We start from the raw sequence: 19,188 nt of genomic DNA, 5'->3' as shown, positions 1-19,188 counted from the left end.
TAAGGTATATAGCTGAAATATTCCACCCGTAAAGGGTAAGCCTTAGTAGCATAGTGGATACAACAGTGGACTGCATTTTTGGCAACCCTGGTTCGAACCCGTTCTCGATCTTTTTTTTACATTTTGGTGATTTTTTTTACAATTATGATATCAAAGAGTAAAACATTTTATTAAATATTTGTCTTCAGATTTGTTACAGAATTATTTTTTTGTGCCAATCTGGTGTACAGTCCCTTTAAGAAAGATGCAGATTTTGTCTATGTCAATTAACCCAATCATTAAATAAAAGTTGATTGAAAAGGAGTCCAATTATTTTCAAAATTTGCGAATGAACTGTTAAGGGAACACTTAAATTGATTAAATTAAAGACAAACACAAGAGTATTCATGGATAATTTATTTAATAAAAACAACACAATGCATTACTTTACTCAGCAAATGAAAAGGTAATAGCCATCAATATGTGCTTGCTTACAATGTATATCATAACCATTTAAAAGTCAATAAATACAAAATTGGCGGGATATATTTCCTGCCATCAAAATTGGACTTTCAGATGAACAACTCTGATTTAAAACAAGTGCTTACAGGGAAAAAAATCAATAAGCCCTGCTGTATGAAATCCAGATTTTGTTCAAGCCCTGAAAGAATTTTACAAATGCAGGGCTTGAGGGCATGTGCTATATTAAGTGTGGGGAATTATGTCTACTTTAACAATGCACCAGCATTAAGGTAGGATTGTGCTCAAATATTTGTTAGAGCGTAACGATCAAGGTAATATTATTAAAAAAATTATATCATTAATTTTATATTAAGCATGGAGTTTGAGCAATAAATTAAAGCTCATTTCATAGACAGATAATATTTGCAACTTAAATTACAAAGCAGCAACTTACATTCCTGAAGATAATCCAAGATTCATCTGTGAACACAAACTCTTGCTTAGGCCTAAAAAAAAAATACATTTGGTTCGGGTTACCCGACCCTACCTACGGAATAGGCGCCGACCCTACCGTTTTTATAGTCAGTTTGAAAAAAAAATGAAAAAAAAAAAAAAAAAAAATTTCGTTTTTTTTTTTAATTGCTTTTTAATATTAAGTTTAAACCTTAAATGCTTGTACAGAAGATAGCTTTAACACCATTCTCCAATGATGAAAATTATATTCTTATATAAAACCTAATAAAAAAAAAAAAAAATAAATAAATAAAAAGCCTACCTACCCTACCTATTTTTTTTAAGGATGTAACCCTAACCAAACAATTTTTTTTTTTAGGCCTTAGATTATCTGATAAATTGAATGATTGATCAAAACAGTTAATTGAAAGTACAGTCCCATCACAGTGAATATTCAATGAAGGGCATATGGCATCATCGTTATTGACATAAGACATTTATATTTCTTTAAATACTTTCTTACAGCTACATAGTAACAATTCTCCACTTTTTGGTCAGGCAAAAAAGCATTCGCATCTAAAAACCAATTTAGTTCAGTTCAGCTCCACATACATGTATGTAGATATACAACCCACAATTAACTGCAAGCATGACAGTATTTACCATTTGACCACAACATAGTCACCAAGGAAATGTGGACTTGACATTAGAATGGTTGTCTGTCAATATTCTATGCAGTGACCTCCCTTTACAAGTGGAAAAAATCTTGTCACCACGGACGAATGATTACACTTCATTTTGACAATTGAATTTCTAAAATATTTATTTTATTTTATCTCGTATCAGTATTGTCTTGTTTAAATCTTTTAATATTAAACATTTCATATCTTGAAACAAAGTATCGCATGACTTTGATCACAATCAAAGCAGTGGTTACTGTACAGTAAAGGGAAGTAACCCCGGTGGGAAGTTTGTCAGTATCCACAATTCACTGCTCATCCAGACACAACCACAAGAGAACAAGAGACTGTAGCAGGCTAAACTCAACACATTGGTATCAGGTCAACAAGTGTTCCCTTTGGTTGAGTCATGGTTTCAGGGAAATATTCAACGAGCTGGTCAAACAGTTCTGTTCTCTTGCGATACTGATCCTGGCCTATGTCTGCAGCTGATGAAGGCTCTCCTAATGAAACTGAAATATGAAACGGGAATTTATAATTCAAATTTGCATTATTATATCATAGAAAACTTAAGATCAAGCTTCTGGGAAATGTGTGAAATTATGACCTCGAGGTTATCATAAGGTTTTGCAATTAATTTTTGTGTTTGGGACTGGTAATGGTGCTTGAATTCTTTGACTTATTAAGGTTTCGATCAATCATCAGTATATTTTTTTTAAATAGCAGGAATAATAGTCAGGTCTAAAGCCGGACCTCGACCAAAGGCCAGTTCTTAAACAACCGCCTGTTTGCAGTTTTGCTGTATAAGTTATTGTAATGTCAGGAGATTATAACATGTAATACAAGTATTATAATGTTAGGAGATGATCATTATATATAAGATGAATAATTGTAATCCCGGGAGTTGATGTAATGTGAGTAATTGTAATGTTAGGAGATGATAATATGTAAGATGAGTATTGTCATGTTAGGATATGACATCATGTAAAATTAGTAACTCTGACAATCAGCTGAAGAGTGACTATGACCTTCAAATGTTGGTACTCACAGATTGCGTGTGACTGAACCATCTCCTCCTCATCCTTCTCCAGCCTGAACAGCGATGATGCCAGCTCATGGAACTGAATATGTTCAAACAAATTAGTTCTACGTGTCTGTGTAGGTTACAATGGGTCTTGTAATCAAATTGACCTGATAAGGAATGAACTGAAATGTGTAATACAATAGCCTTATTAGTCTTGCATTTTGATCCGGGAGGTCATATTAGACTGGAGTAGATTTAGATTTAGGGTGCCTTGTTAAATATAGTATATTCTACTTGGAAAACAGGCAATCATGTTTTGTGATACATAATGTTAACAGAATTATAAAGTGTATATAATAACAAATTGTCCTACACCGTATATTGGGAAAACAAACAAACCCCGAACAGCTCAAGGGACTGAAGCATTTCACCTTGATGTGGAATGATAATTATTTGTTTCAGTGTAAGACCTCAATAGTTCTCCCTGAGTGAGGACCAAAAGCTTAATTTTCTTTTGCTGTTGACATTACAATAAATGACATTATGATAAAGAATGTAAATTAGGCAAGTAGAATTGACTCAAGGTGCCAAGTTTGCATCATTGAATAAATTAATGTATTTCAATTCAAGTAATATACAGGTGTCATCTATCTACCTTTTGTTTCTTTGTATTCTGTAGACCATGATTGACCACTGGCCAGTATACACATGTCAAAATATGTCAAAAAGTTGCAGAGCACAACTAGTTTGACAACCCACCTCTTCTCTCTGTTGAGCATTCTCCTGGTCAATGGTGCTTGCAAGGTCATTAAGGTCATTCTGCAGGTAGACCATTGCTGACCACAGGTCAGTGACCAGTATATACATGTAAAATATCGAAATCTTGCAGAGTACAACAAGTTTGACTACACACCTCCTGTCTCTGTTGAGCATTCTGCTGGTCAATTGCACTGGCAAGGTCATTCTGTAGATAGACCATTGCTGACCGTTGGTCAGTGGCCACCATCTCCTGGAACCGGTACTTTCTCACCAAATATTGGCAACGCCTCAACAGGTTACTGGGTGATGGCCGACTTAGCTGTAGAAATAGATTAGAGATGACAATGGTTGTATATGACCAGCACAGGATGTATTAAATCATTCGGAACTCCTCGGCCATTTTTTTCAAAAACAACCTCGGATGTATGCTGGTACATCTGTTGAAGTAGTCCGTATTTTTTTTAATAAAAGCATTAATTAAATGTAGTGTTTAAGAGTTGTATTCATTGCTCTCAGTTTAAATTGATTGCCAGTGAAGTGTATTATTGCAAACATAATTACGATTCCCAAGAGTTAAGTCATAAATTTTAACTACTAAATAAGATTACTACGCGATCTATTTGCAGCGACTTAAACGTACCACTTTTTAAGTATGTAAACCGTCCATATACATCCGAGGTTGTTTTTGAAAAAATGGCCGAGGAGTTCCAAATGGTATTAAATAATACAACAAAACTTGCAACTGCCCTATGAGGATACTGGGTGAGGATTGACTCTCATCTATTGAATACATTATAGAACAATAATAATGGTTATATGGTAATGAATGATAATGGTTATATATGGTAATGTGATAGTGTAAATGACAATGTTTATATGATACTGACAATGGTTACATGTATGTGAAAATGATAATGGTGATAAGTAATGATAATGGTTACCGTTATATGATAACAATAATGGTTATATGATAATTACTATATGATAATGATTTCATTGTAATGATATTGGTTAAATGATAATGATTGTAGGACGTGTAAAAAAACCATTTCCCAGTCTACCTTACATTTTCCTGTGTGACCAAAGTATTTTCATTATTTTTTTACTTTTTATGTCCCCTCTTTTGGGTCACTTATCAATTCTGTTTGCATCCATAAAATATGTACAAAATCACATCATCAACTAACTATTTTGTCAATTTTAAGGCACTCCCTTGCATCCTGACATGACTTATTTAATTGATTTTATATAAATATCCTGATACATATATTTCAATATGGTACATGGTGTTTACGTATGTTGGAAAAGTGTTGATGCAACAACATTGTTTTATATATTGTTTTAAATAAAACTAGATCAAACAAGTTTCTATAATACAACTATAAAGATCATTAACATCCTGATTGTTATATACCTGCAAACACCAGAAGTCATCCAGTCTCATCTTAGGTGAATTTTCTTTACCAGGGTTACCTCCAAATAAGTAATGAACCTATAATAATAAAAATAAGAAGGCATCACTCATGAGAAAATGGTTTAATGTGAATTTATAATATGTTATGATTTTCATTATTAAGCATCAGGGCATACCGGTATGTCAGATTTTAATTACTTTAATCTTATTTTGTTTAAAACAATCACAAAACAAGTCCTTAGACAATTAAACTTATCACACTCATTGGCGCAGATGCTACACGAGAATGTGTCCAGTCAATAAATACAAGAGAGTGAAGAGACCATACAATTGTATCGCTCCGTAACAATCAACCAAACTCATCTTTTCCAGGACATATAAGTTAACTATTGGCTTTGGGAACAAAAACCAATGTCTCCCCCATGCTTGTCTCATATTTTGTTTAAAGGCATTTGACATTGGGAGATATGGAGAAGATTGTGGGTGGTGGGTCAATCAGGTGAACATTTTACGCAAGTTTCACGAAAAATCCTTCTAGCGATTTAGGAGATATGGAGCACATGACTGGAACCTTTGACCATATACAGTGACCTTGTCTGGAACGTCTTGAATGTCTGTTCTGCAAATTGTCTAGATGTGGTAAATATTCAACTAAGATACAAATCCATCAAGGGTTTTAGAAGATACAGAGTGGACAGAAAAATGTGACAGAAAAACAGAGACATCAGCACCAAAATTAAAAGAAAGGGGGGTGACATTAGCATTATCAAGTGCATTTCCTGGGTAGAAACCGGGCCCTTATTTCTCAAAACATCTCAATACCTATTAACAGGATAAAGCTAACAATATTTTTTTGGTATGTATAATATTATCATTTTGAATAGTTTTGAGACTTTTAAAGGAAATTGTCTTTATGATAACCAAAAAAATTTTTTTTTTTTTTTTTTTTTTTGTAAAACCAAAAACTAAAAAACATAATTTGGCTAAATGAAGTAAGATATTTAAGCTTATTATGCTTTTAAAAGATGTTTTTCAGAAATTATACCCAGTACTGGTGTTAAGAAGCCAGGGGAATGTGCACATTTTAGACAACTACAGGGCTAGATCACCTTGACCCTCTTCTAGATGTTTGTATAAGTGTGTTACCTTACGGACATGGTCGTACACAAGCTGGTGGGCAAACCGTGGCACTGGTTCCACGTGCTGCATCTTGGCCCAGTACTGTTGACCGGTGTTCTCATTCTTGTATATACACGACCTGGTCAAATGTACAATTCATGTGAGCAAAAAAATAGTTTTAAAACAAATACCATAGTAGTAAGACTCATTGCAAATTATTAGCTGATATGACAAGCTATGATAGAATACAAACCTCCATGCTTAATTTGTTAGGAAATGGCTTGTTTATGCTTCATTTAAATCATCTAACAACCAATTTCAATGCAAAATGTTTGAGTCTGTTTTTGGCAAAAACAACCTCTTAGATTAAAACAAACAAATCGGACTAAGTCATTGAAACATTTGACTATCTATGTCGGAATAAATACATACCATTTATTTTTAGCAATATTATAAACCCAGAATGAATTTTTTACGTTGTCTCGTTTATCTTTGTCTTTACTTAAACCCTGAAAAGAAAGAGAGAGAGATAAACATTGTAGTACATTCAGAATGATTCAAATAAACAAAACAATTTTCAGCACGAGTTCACGTGGGTATATATTGACTGTGTACATCAAATTGTATGTAAAGTGTGACAGTCAAAAATATCAAAATTTATACCCTTTAATGTTACAAGATTTATAAATGACATTTCTCTCCAAGTCTGTAAAACATATAAAAGGGAAAGTAACACACAGGAACCATTATGTACTCACCGAAAGCACATGTATTTCTTCAGTGTCGGGGTCTAGTGTCGCCCGCTGTGTAAAACCAGCAGCAGGTACTGAAACATGGTAATAAATAGTCCCTGCCATTGGTGGTACATGTAAGGGCTATCTTTTCACTGAGCTCACAACAAAACGGGGTAGGTTCAGAGAATTTAGTGAAATACATCGGTATGACAGAAATCAAATTAGGATTTTTATCTACCAAGTTGAAATGATCAATTTGTTTTGAGATTTGCACGTTGATTGCTCCATAATCATTATCACAAAACCATGAAATTATCTTGATTTTCAGCAGTGGGGACTACATTCAAAATTAATGAATACTGTAGTCCACAGAGCTGAATTTGTTCTTTGTTTTCACAGGCAAACACAAAGCCATTTTAAAATATTAATTAACTGATTTACATATAGAACATATAATTTTGGAAAAGGAGAGTGTATCAAAATAGCTCTAACTAAAACCAACTCAAGAGCCTAAAAAACACTTACTAGATCGTTTTGTGGGGTCTTTGAGAAAGCTGCGTATGTGAGAATGCCCTGTCATGGGGTTGTCTGGACGACCTGAAGGGGCAGGATCCTTCTTCGATCCATCCAATATAACCTCGACCCGTCGCTCGTCCACGTAATACATGAGGAAATCATTCAAGTACTCTTTGGCTCTCTGGCCAGCAAAGATGAACAAAACTCGCTTTTTCTACAAAGAAAATTAATATACATCACATCAAACTTATAGATTAATAGTTATATCTAATAGATATCAAATATAAAGGATTTAAACTCGAACTAAAGTCAACCACAATTTTGAAGTCCATTATGAAATGCTGAACAAATGTTTTTATGTTGTTATTTTTGACTGTCTGCTAATACTTGCAATCTTTCTCAAGATATTTTTTTCTAAAATAAATTGTTTTGTATTATGTTTATTTAAAAAATGTAATGTTTTGAATGAGAAACGGTCCAATTGGAAGAGGTGAAATAAATTTGCCCAGTAGTTTGATTAAAAATACTAATTTAATGTCTGTTGTTTAAAATGTGGCCAAAACTGAATTTCCTGTCGGACTTAAAACAGGAGACCCTGGAGGGCTCTGCGATAACTGGCATGGCTTGTCTGATAGTTTTCAAACCAGAGCACATAAGTAAGAGTACTTGGAGCATTATGTGTTATTTCATGGATACTACCATTAAAGTCTAGTAACATATAAAGTACAATGTGAATGTGAAGGCTCTATTGAATACAGAAATGTTGCCAATTTCAAGGGTCATAATCCAGTCATCTATGAGCGAATCTAGCTGATTTTCAAAAGGAACTGAGGCCTCAATGATGACCTTTACAATAACATTATGAAAATGTGAAGTCTCTTCATGAAGATGGGCATAGAATGGGGGAAGGTCATGTTCAATACTCATACAAAAGTTTATTGTAAATAAAATTCTTTTAATAAGGAGAAAATAAATTTCATTTTGTTTCAGATTCATTTTGTTTAGTTAAAATTGCACTTACTAAAAAACAAAAACATTTTCAACACCTTGTGCCTCTAAACCAAATCAATAAACCCTACATGATGCATTTAGAACTTTGGTTAAGTGTAATATGTTATCTACAATATAGTATAACGTAATTAATGTTTCTCAAATATTTTTCTTATCCAAAGGATTTCCAGTCTGATATACAAAAAGGTTAGCTCGCCTTTTGACCCTTAAGTATGGTCTTGACTTTGAAGGTACATGGGTTGAAACATGCTCTATGAATTTTACTGGAAATGAATACACAAAAACAACTCAAATTTAATGCTTCAAGGAAGTACCACACATTATCACAATTACATTATACTTCATATAACTGGGATCAATAACAAGAACTGTCACAGAGACAGCGCGCTCGACTATTCCGCCGCTTTTCAGTGTAAGAATTGAAAAGTTTGGCGAAACATGCATGGATCACTGTTAGATTAGATTTCAATGCAATACATGATGTGCTGAGATATTAACATACATTTGGTAACATGCATAATTTTAACCAGAATTTTTAAATCTAATAATAAAGGACCATTATTTGCAAAATACAGTTATCTAACTTGGTTATTCAATTAGGCTGGGTGGTTGAATACCATTGTATAAAGTGTTACAGGTTCGGATCATGATGGTGAACAAGTGTGCAAAGTTTGAAAGGCATATGTCAATGGACTTGGAAAATATCTGAGGTAGTACGCAAACTTTAACGTAAGTTCAAAGTAAATAAAGAGGCATAATATTGTAAAATAGCTTGATAAAGTGACCTCCTCCTGTACACAGGTTGAGATCATGATGGTGAACAAGTGTGCATAGTTTCAAAGCCATATATCCATGGAGTTTGATATTATCTGTCAGAGGTGTTACGCAAACTTTAACATCAATTCTAAGTCGAAAAAGGGGCATAATTCTGTCAAAAGGCTTGATAGAGTTACCTCCTCCTGTGTACATGTTGGGGGTATGATGGTGAACAAGTGTGCAAAGTTTCAAAGCCAGATGACAATTGAATTGGAAAATATTTGAGGTGGTACGCAAACTTTAACGCAAGTTCTAAGTAGAAAAAAGGCCATAATTCTGTCAAAATGCTTGATACAGTGATCTCCTCCTGTGTATAGGTTGGGGGCATGATTGTGAACAATCGTGCAAAGTTTAAAAGCCAGATGTCAATGGACTTTGAAAATATTTGAGGTGGTACACAAACTTTAACGTAAATTCTAGGTAGAAAAAGGCGCATAATTTTGTCAAAACGCTTGATAGAGTTACCTCCTTCTATGTACAGGTTGGGGGCATGATGGTGAACAAGTGTGCAAAGTTTCAAAGCCAGATGTCAATGGACTTTGAAAATATTTGAGGTGGTACGCAAACTAACATAAAATCTAAGTAGAAAAAGGGGCATAATTTTGTCAAAATGCTTGATGGAGTTACCTCCTCCTGTATACAGGTTGGGGGCATGATGGTGAACAAGTGTGCAAAGTTTCAAAGCCATATGTCAATGGACATTGAAAATATTTGAGGTGGTACACCAACTCTTACAAAAACTTTAACATAAAAGGGGTTACGCCGGCGCCGAAGCCGACGCCCGGGTGACTAGGATAGCTCTCCTTATTCTTCGAATAGTCGTGTTAAAAAGTAACAGTTATGAACAATTACTTTAAACAAATTTCCTGTCATTTGGTTTCTTTTTTCAGCTAGCACACTTGTATTAAACCTAAACACTTGAAACTAGAATAGTGTCAATAGGACGAAGATTCCCCACTTTCAGCCTTTGTCTCGATTGCAAAGGCCATTATTTCGCCCAAGGTTGATGAATGTGCAATAGGCAAAAAAGGCAATACCAAACTTTCAGCCTTGAAATATATCTACACATCATATTTTATCACCAAAGTTTAATTCGAACTAAATATATAATGTAAAACCCTTTTCTCTATTTTAGTAATAGTTCCCTTAGCCCCAAATGCACAACTTCATAATTGCTGGTTAACACTCCTCTTAAGTTTCATGACTCTGGCTCATATAATTATCGAGAAAGGCATGACACTTTATTCCATATAGGGAATTTTAATGCACTTAATGGGCAAAACAACACACAAAAACCACAGGGCCCTGTTTCAATAAAGGAAGGATCTAAGGGTTAACCTTAGATCTATAGGAATACCAGTTTAGGCAAGTCCCAGTAGTTATTATTCTTAATGTCAACCAGTGAACTGGCTTAATTCCAGATTTTACAAATATATATAATTTATCACTAAGGAAGAAAACTATGACCCAAAGATATAGAGGATATTTGTTTATTTCAGTGTAAGATCGTATTTTATTTCACGAGTGTCATAGAAAAACATATTTTCACGAGTGGCGAAGCCACGAGTGAAAATGTAGTTTTTTTTATGATCACGAGTGAAATTAAATTCGGAGTTTTATTTGATTTTTATTTATTTCTGAATTACCCCCTTTTTTTGAAATGGGTGGGCTTTACGCCGCTATCCGTGGGGCGCCCCTCATGCATAATTATAGCTGTCAATTTTTTTACTTTCGGTTTGCTGAGAAATAGTTCTCTGCCATAATTTGAATTTAATGCAAACTAGAGTTATCTTACTTGGTTATTTAAGTAGATTGGATGGTTGAGTACCATTGTATAAAGTCTCAATGCAATACACCAAGTGGTTGCAGAGATATTAACCTATGTGTGCTAACATGCAAAACCTTAACCAGAATTTCCAAATCAAATAATAAAGGCCCATGATTTGCATTATATTCAAAAAAGTGTTATCTAACTTCATTAATTTATTAGGTTAGATCGTTGGAAATTTATATCTAAAGTTTCAATGCAATACATGATGTATTTGCTGAGATATTGGCTAAAATGTGGTTACATGCAAAACCTTAACCAGAATTTTTAAGTCAAATAATAAAGGGCATTTATTTTGCTTTAAAAGCAAACTAGAGTTATCTTACTTAGTTAATGAAGTATGTTGAATGGTTGAGTACCATTGTATAAAGTCTTAATGCAATACATCAAGTGGTTGCTGAGATATTAAGCTATGTGTGCTTACATGCAAAATGTTAACCAGAATTTCTAAGTCAAATAATAAAGGCCCATTATTTGCATTAAATTTGAATAAGGTTTATCTAACTTCATTAACTTAGTAGGTTAGATAGTTGGGAATACATATCTAAAGTTTCAATGCAATACATGATGTATTTACTGTGATAATGGCGTCTTAAAGGTGCTTACATGCAAAACCTTTTCCAAGGTGTGACGCAGATGCCGACGCTTGGGTGAGTAGTATAGCTCTCCTTATTCTTCAAATAGTCAAGCTAAAAATAAAATAATTACTTAAACCTATAAACCTACAAAAAGAACGATAATTACCTTAGAAGTGACTACTTGAAAGAATTCATAAAATATCAATTTATTCTAAACAATAGACAATAATTAAAACAAGAGCTGTTGTAACACCATGCCGCTTTGTCTTAGAAGTGAAAACAATGATGTAATATTTGCCTGTCAAAAGCAATAAAAAAATCAAATTAAAAAGTAAACAAGAACCCTGGTGTGATTAAACCTGATTTTTTAATGATTGGCATAAGAGATTCAGTTTCAACTGCTTTCTTCTATTTTTTGTAACAGAGACCTTGAACCTTGGGGCCCCAAACACTATCCCATGGAAGTCCTCCATAAACATTTCCTATATATCAAGTTTGGTCACAGTAAGTTATTTAGTACCAACCAGTAATCTATTTTTAGTAACAGTGACCTTGACCCTAGGGGGGCAAAAGGAAATCCAATGAAGGGTCTCCATTTACTTGTCCTATATACCGTATTATATCATGCATAGGACGCACTTTTTACCCCAAATTCTCGTCTGAAAAATTGCCTGCGTCCTTTCTATGCTATTAGAATTTCATCTGTTTTTTCCAAGTCCATTTCAGGTGGAAAATATCAGACCGAGGAAGAACGCGGTAATAGTAAGTATCTGTACTGCGTCACCGAAGAGAACAACTGACAAAGGTAAAATCACGCAAGTTAACACACGCAGAAATATATTGAATGTTTACTTTAAAATGATTTATTGATAAATAAATTGAAAACAAACATGAGTGTTTACTTTTTTACAAAAGGGACGCTTCTCACAAAAACTCAATGTGAGTCAGCATTGAACTGGATTGAGTTATAACGGCAACGGAAAATCGGGAAAGGAGGTAAATATCAATTAATCGTTGTTCATGATTTTAATGTTTCGATATTTTACAAAACATTTTGTTGTATGTTACTGTTTTAAAAAAATAATAAAGGAATGTGCATAACGCAAAGTAGCATTATTGTCACTATCAAATCTTTTCAAATGTGCGAAGGTGTGAAAAACACCCGCTGTCTGTCATTAGAAAAACATCAATAGAACGAACTATTGCGATGGTAATACCGTATGGTTGTTTGTTCGCACTTTACCCATCGTGCCATCCGCTGGCAAGGATAATTACCGACACGCATTAATTATGCCTGACATGCTTTATTCCGCGCAGCGACAAGCCTTATCAAAACAATCATCAGTTTTGACGATACACAGTTTTGCAACGGTTGACTGTCATTCAGATGGCATGTCGGAACTATTGCAACGGTTGCAACGGTTGACTGTCAGTCAGAAGGCGTGCTATTACAGCATTTGTATAAGTCTTATAATATGCGTGAATGTTCTCAAAATGTCAAGACTTATAACATTGTTGTGTACACTAAATTACCGAAATGTTAAATTACCGAAATACGACGATAATTTTCGAAATACACAAGACAGTTATCGAAATATGCCTTATATACATTTTTTTTTTTTCTTCAATATATGTTACTTTACCAACCTCAATTTTTCGGCTCCGATTTTAACATTTTTCCGCTGCGTCCTATCTTATATATTAAGGGGTTTTACCCGTTTTTTCAACTATTTTTTTTGCCTGCATCCTATCTATGCTAGCGTTCTTTACATGATATAATACGGTACCAAGTTTGGTCACACTACGTGAACCATTACATAAGTTATAATTTATTCAGTACTAATTATTTTTCCATTTTTAGCCAACAGTGACCTTGACCATAACTCTTGGGGCCCAAAACATAATCTCATGAAAGGTCTCTGGAAAAATCTTGGTCGCAAAATGTTGACCCTTACTTTAGTTATTCAATACTAACCATTTTTCTATAAATAGTAACTTTGACCTTGACCTTGATCCTAGGGGCCTCAAACACAATCCCATGAAAGGTCTCCATAAACTCTTCCTATATACCAAGTCTGGTTACTATATGTCAAACCTAGCTAAAAATTATTCGATACATAAGGTGACTTTGACGCTGCTCTCCCACCAACCTGCCTGAACAATGATGCAAGTCATTCTTATAAATAGTTTTCTCTTTGTGAAAACCTGGTTAAGAATATAAAAATGTGCCTAAAAAAAGAAAAGAAAAAAAGTTAATAGGGGGCCATTATTTGTATTTAGGGTTAAAATGGAGTTATGTAGCCTTGTTGTAAGATGGTCGTCAATAATTCTGAGAAGTTTTAAGTTGATAAAATAAAGGGTAGAATTTTTTTTAAAACTAAAATCCCAATTTGCCCTTAAACTTTAACCTGCCCTAAAACTTTAACCTTAGTTCCTTAGTCAATCAGGGGCCATAACTTGTATTAAGGATAATATGGAGTTATGTAACCTCATTGTGTGATGGTCCTAAACAAATGTGTGAGGTATCAAGTCATTTGAATGAAGGATATAGAAGTTATAATTAAATATCCCAACCTGCCCTAAAACTTTAACCTAAGTTTCTAAGTCAATCAGGGGCCATAATTTGTATAAAGGATAATATGGAGTTCTCTCACCTCAAAATGAGATGGCCCTGAACAACTTTGTGAAGTATTAAGTGAATTGAATGAAGGGTATTGGCGTTATAAGTAAAATAACAACTTGCCCTAAAACTTTAACATGCCCTAAAACTTTAACCTAAGTTTCTAAGTTCATCAGGGGCCATAACTTGTATTAAGAATAATATGGAGATATGTAACCTCATTATGTGATGGTCCTAAACAAATGTGTGAAGTATCAAGTCATTTGAATGAAGGATATAGAAGTTACTTATAAATATCCCAACCTGCCCTAAAACTTTAACCTTAGTTCCATAGTCAATCAAGGGCCATAATATGTATAAATGATAATATGGAGTTATCTAACCTCATTAAGTGATGGCCCTGAACAACTGTGTGAAGTGTTAAGTGAATCGAATGAAGGGTATTGGATTTATAAGTGAAAATCCCAACTTGCCCTAAAACTTTAACCAGCCGCCGATGCCGATGCCGGGGCGAGTAGTAAAGCCCTCCTTCTTCTTTGAATAGTCGAGCTAAAAAGTAATCTCCATCATAAAGGGAGAAAGTATAGCAAGATTTGCTGCCCTTGCTGCAAGAGTAAACTTTACATAACTATCAGGTTTTAACAAAATGTGTTTATAGTAAACTTGTAGCCCCCGGGGTTGGGTCAGTTTTGACCACAGGGGCATTATTTGAACAAGCTAGGTAGACGACCTCTATTCAATGTTACACACCAAATATGTAAGCTCTAGGCTTCATGGTTTTTGTCAAGAAGAGTTTTGTAGTTTTTCCTTTATGTTGCCATGGACACCAAAGTTATGCATGGAATTCATTTTTTAACAATTTTGAAAGAGCACCACCCAAGGAACATCCCTATAAAATATCATCAAAATTTTCCAAGCGGTTTAAGAGAAGACAATGTTTATAAGCAATTGTTGAAGCCAGACGCAGGACATAGACCGATTACAGCCAGACGTAGGACATAGACCGATTACAATATCTCACCTTGAGCACTTTGTGCTTAGGTGAGCTAAAATAACAGTAACATTAGGATAGCTAGAATTAGAGCTTACAGGGTGGAACAGCATGGAGTGAGCAATTCTGGACCTGAGATCGGTGCAGTCGTCCAGCAGTTTAGTCCATGTGTTGGTAGGTATGTGGTAGGAGAACAGACCACTGAACTGTGGGGAACCACTCCGCTCACCCTCCGTTGTGCTGCAATGGAAATATTAGAGGATGATACAATTTTGTACATATCTGACTGGGTTGACATGGCTATCATGCCTGACTGAGATATTCTACTCATATAGTTACAATAGTCCAAAGCTTGTTGATCATCAGACAAAGCTTCTCAAGTAAGAGCGCCGACAACTTAGTGGACATCAACAGTACACGTCCACCTTGCCACAGGTGAGTCCATAATTATTTTTTTTGACATAGTAAGACGGGACCATGAAAACTTGTGGTTAGGTAGGTAAACATTTTATGAATAAAAGAAAAAAATATGGAAATAACAATGAATTCTTCTGCATATGGTTCTTGGTTACTCGAGGACTGTCAGTGGAGAACTGTTTCTACGTGATTTGCAGTTTCTGATAAATGAAAGACATTTTTGTTAATCAGTGTCATTGCAACTTTTGCTTCCCTGAAGACCAGACTTTTCATTTCATTTAGTTTGCAACCCCATATATTGGCATGCGTTGTAACATGGGCCTGAAGTAATGATCTATTTGTAGACACTAACATTAGGTCGTCTGCTAACATCGGGTTTCCGGTTTTGATGTGCCCAATGAAGGACCTATATGGGGAGTCCTCTAGGTCACACAGAAGCTTGTTGATGAAAGGAGATATGGCCAGGTTGACAGTACCCCTCCTTGGCAGAAGCCTTGGAGGACCCGAAATGGAGGTGATGGCACACCGTTTGCAACAACTATACTTTCTATCTGTAAAACAGTTTATTAAGGGTATGTAATGTCTTTCCACAGATACAAAGTTTGTGCTTCTTAACAGACAGTGCTGCATGAAGAACATTGTCTAAAGCACAGTATGAGTCTACCAGGGCCACATGAGACAGTGATCCATTTTCTGCATTTGAGGCTATTGGGTCTTGCAAATTAAAGGAGACTGTTAATGAGCCAAGTTTACGCTGATAAGCTTTCTTTGAGGGTTCGGAAAATCTTTAACTTGGACATTTGACCTAATGATGAGTCGATCATGTACTAATTTTTCAAATACCTTGTATACAACAGGTAACAGCGTTATCAGTCTGTAACTTTTGCAGTACAGTGATTCTTTGGCTTATTTGCTTTGTGAACCAGTATACCGGTGTAATACCCATTTTACACTCTTCTGGAACGCACCGCTTTGTTAAAATCATTGTGAAGAGTTTTTGTAGATACATCCGAATCATTGTCCCTCCGTTGATAAAAAGTTTATTTACAACTTTATCATGACCGCCAGACTTTCGCTTTTTGAGATTACGAAACAATGTTTCAATTTCTTCAGCGGTTACGTCACAATCCAGGATATTGTAAGAAATGCAGTCAGCAGAGCTCAAGAAACTCTGAACTTTGTTGTGCAGTTCTGTGTGGCAGTGTGTGTTAAAATTGTCTGTATTTTTCATACGAAACACATTTTCGTTGCCAAACGCCATGGATATTTCATTGGGTTTGCATACTGTTTTACCCTTTGCTTCAATTTCATTGATAGATTCCTTTTCTTTGTTTTGTTTCATGTGTACCATACGCCAGAATATACTATGTCGCATGCGGCTGCATCATTTAGCTCTTTGTAATATTTTTTGTTGCACTAAGTTATCGCTGATTTCTGAGTTTGTCTAAATATTCACTTGAATTCTTTGTATTTGTCAAAAAATAAATTGCCTTTAATTCCTATGTTGCTGTTCGCTAAGAGTTCTTTTCTGGCGTTTCGCTAATTGGTATGGGCTGCTTTGACAGCGTGGTTCCAATATGGCTTCGCATGTTTGTTAAACTTGCTCCAGGGTAGTGCCTGTGATGCCTGTTCTATAAATTTGATTATATGATTATAACATTTCAATTGCTTGGATGTTTGTTATATTGAGACATTTCAAATATGTGTCTAACATGTCTTAGTAGTTCTTTTGTTGACATGAAGAACATTTATTCCATGCAATAAGGCTTAAACTGTCGACTACAAAATAATTCAATGGCATATTTATTGCTGTATGTAGTGGTAGGTGGTCAGACAAGGCACAGCATTTGTCTGTGATGATGTCACACTTCTTAAGTAAGTCCCTTTGCCATGTGCCGATGAGAAAGGAATCTAAGCATTTTAGCGTTGGTTTAAATGTGTATCCCTGTAAGCTGATTTCTTTTGTAGTGAACAAGAGTAACTTCTTATACATAATACTGACTCCCCCTTTTCCGCATTTAATTTTGAGGCCGTGTTGTATTCACATACTGTCATTGCTGTATAGCCATTATGCATTAAAAGTATAGGATTTTTCTATCAATTTGTGTTCAATAACAATCGCTATATCAATAGAGTGTTTATCAAGAAGGTAGCTTAAACTTGCAGCAGAGGACATTGCACCTCTAACATTCCAATTGAGAATTTGGCAAGCAGATGAGTTTCGAAAATAGACATTGTTAAGATCAAGTTATAAATCATTAACATAAACGCTGTGGCAAACATTAGTCTTCCATGCAATTTTGTCCATATTCTCTTTGAGCTTTAGTATAAAATAGAGATTCCCACTCGTTCTCTGAATACCAACGCTGACAGTTAATTCTACTCGACCAGAATCGCTTGTATTCAACCACTTCCAAGTCGTCTTGGTAAAGTATTACTTTGGTAGCTAGACTACTACCCCCTACATAATACCGTCGTGTTTGCCCTGACCGGACACTTTCAAATACGGATTCTGTTGGTTGGATAGGCATGTCTAGTGTAATATGTTTGACCCGCCCTAAATATTCTGACTGTATAATTTTAAAGACTGGAGCTTCCGGAGTGGTCGACACATGCTTTGGCGGAGATGTGTGTCAAGACTGGACTCTGCCAGAGTTCTGTTCCTGGATGGCTGGAGCTTCCAGATAGTAATCTTCAGTTGTTTATCTGTTGCTGTTCCGTAAATTTTTCTTCTGATTTGTCAAGTGTGCATTGAGAAGTCATTTGATGACATGAACGGCCATTTTCTTAGTAGTTACTTCCTCAGAAGGTATTTTTAGAACAGTTGCATAAAATTGATCCTGTGAGGTAACAGGTTGGGTGTTTTCCTGTGGCGAATCCTTTATGGCTTTGTCTTGGAGGTATGTCCAGGATTTGAGCTATTATTGTCGATGGATTGGGGCTCTGCAATAAATTCTTTGGCATTGCTCATATTCACATTGTCTTCTATATAATGAGTATGAGGTATACAGGAGTTCTTTTTAAGGGTATTGACCTAACTTTTTAGGTACTGTATAAGATGCATATGATAATTAAGAGTCCTGTTTGTGGCTTCGACAAGTTTTGCACAATATGGTTTCATTTCAGCAAGGTCAGCTGCATGCTTTTTTGTTGTTTCTGTCTGAGTGGCATTTGAGATAACGAGTTCGCTGATCTGTTAAGTTTTGGTCATGATTGTAGCTACTTCCAGAGCCATAACTTTATGCAGTTACTGGTACAATCTTGCTTTTGATCGAACTCAGTCAAGATACAATGTCAATTAACACGCAGAAAATGGACATGAAAGTGTGACAACAACTTTAACATATGAAGGCTTAAAAAAAATGTCTTTTGCTAAAAAAAAAGGTGGTTTGGTCGAGAAGTTTCTTGCATTTTTTGGGCACATTTCTGTACACATCAGAATTGATAAGCACTCAAATGAGTTTGTTATCAGCAGAATTATTTCTTTGCCTTATGTCTTCAACCTTTTGGCATTTCAAAGTAACAGCTAAAAGAACAAGGCAGCCCAAAGGATGGCTATATCCCCGCCGTTATTTCTTAGTATATTTTGTTTTTCTCGCAACCTGACTGGTATGTCGAATCTGACCAAAATTGTACACAACCACTGGTCAAGAGTAGGAATATAGGAAATACAAGTTGTTTGATCAGTAACCTTAATATTCTTGGATATTTGAACATATTATAAAAGGATATTTGTTCAAGTTATTCATGTTGTGTGTAGTGTAGGTAAAATCAATGTCAAGGTTAT

The 19,188-nt window shown here is 35.0% G+C and overlaps 1 protein-coding gene across 1 annotated transcript in view; it reads right to left on the bottom strand.

Moving 5' to 3' along the window:
- Positions 1–381: 381 nt before the first annotated feature.
- The window catches only part of LOC128217417 (muskelin-like), a 54,879-nt gene continuing 36,072 nt past the window's right edge, over positions 382–19,188 (bottom strand). Inside the window, exons 11-19 of the mRNA XM_052924561.1 lie at positions 15,083–15,224; positions 7,150–7,354; positions 6,649–6,716; positions 6,323–6,399; positions 5,918–6,029; positions 4,772–4,849; positions 3,512–3,676; positions 2,623–2,695; positions 382–2,086 (exon numbers count right to left, since the gene is read on the bottom strand). Coding sequence (XP_052780521.1) covers positions 1,938–2,086; positions 2,623–2,695; positions 3,512–3,676; positions 4,772–4,849; positions 5,918–6,029; positions 6,323–6,399; positions 6,649–6,716; positions 7,150–7,354; positions 15,083–15,224 — 1,069 coding nt within the window. The 3' untranslated portion in view covers positions 382–1,937. The remainder of the gene's footprint in view (positions 2,087–2,622; positions 2,696–3,511; positions 3,677–4,771; positions 4,850–5,917; positions 6,030–6,322; positions 6,400–6,648; positions 6,717–7,149; positions 7,355–15,082; positions 15,225–19,188) is intronic.

The sequence above is a fragment of the Mya arenaria genome, chromosome 14 (assembly GCF_026914265.1).
Source record: "Mya arenaria isolate MELC-2E11 chromosome 14, ASM2691426v1".
NCBI lineage: Eukaryota > Metazoa > Mollusca > Bivalvia > Myida > Myidae > Mya > Mya arenaria.
Note: the sequence above shows the minus strand (reverse complement) of the source record. Positions and strands in the feature narration are given on the sequence as shown.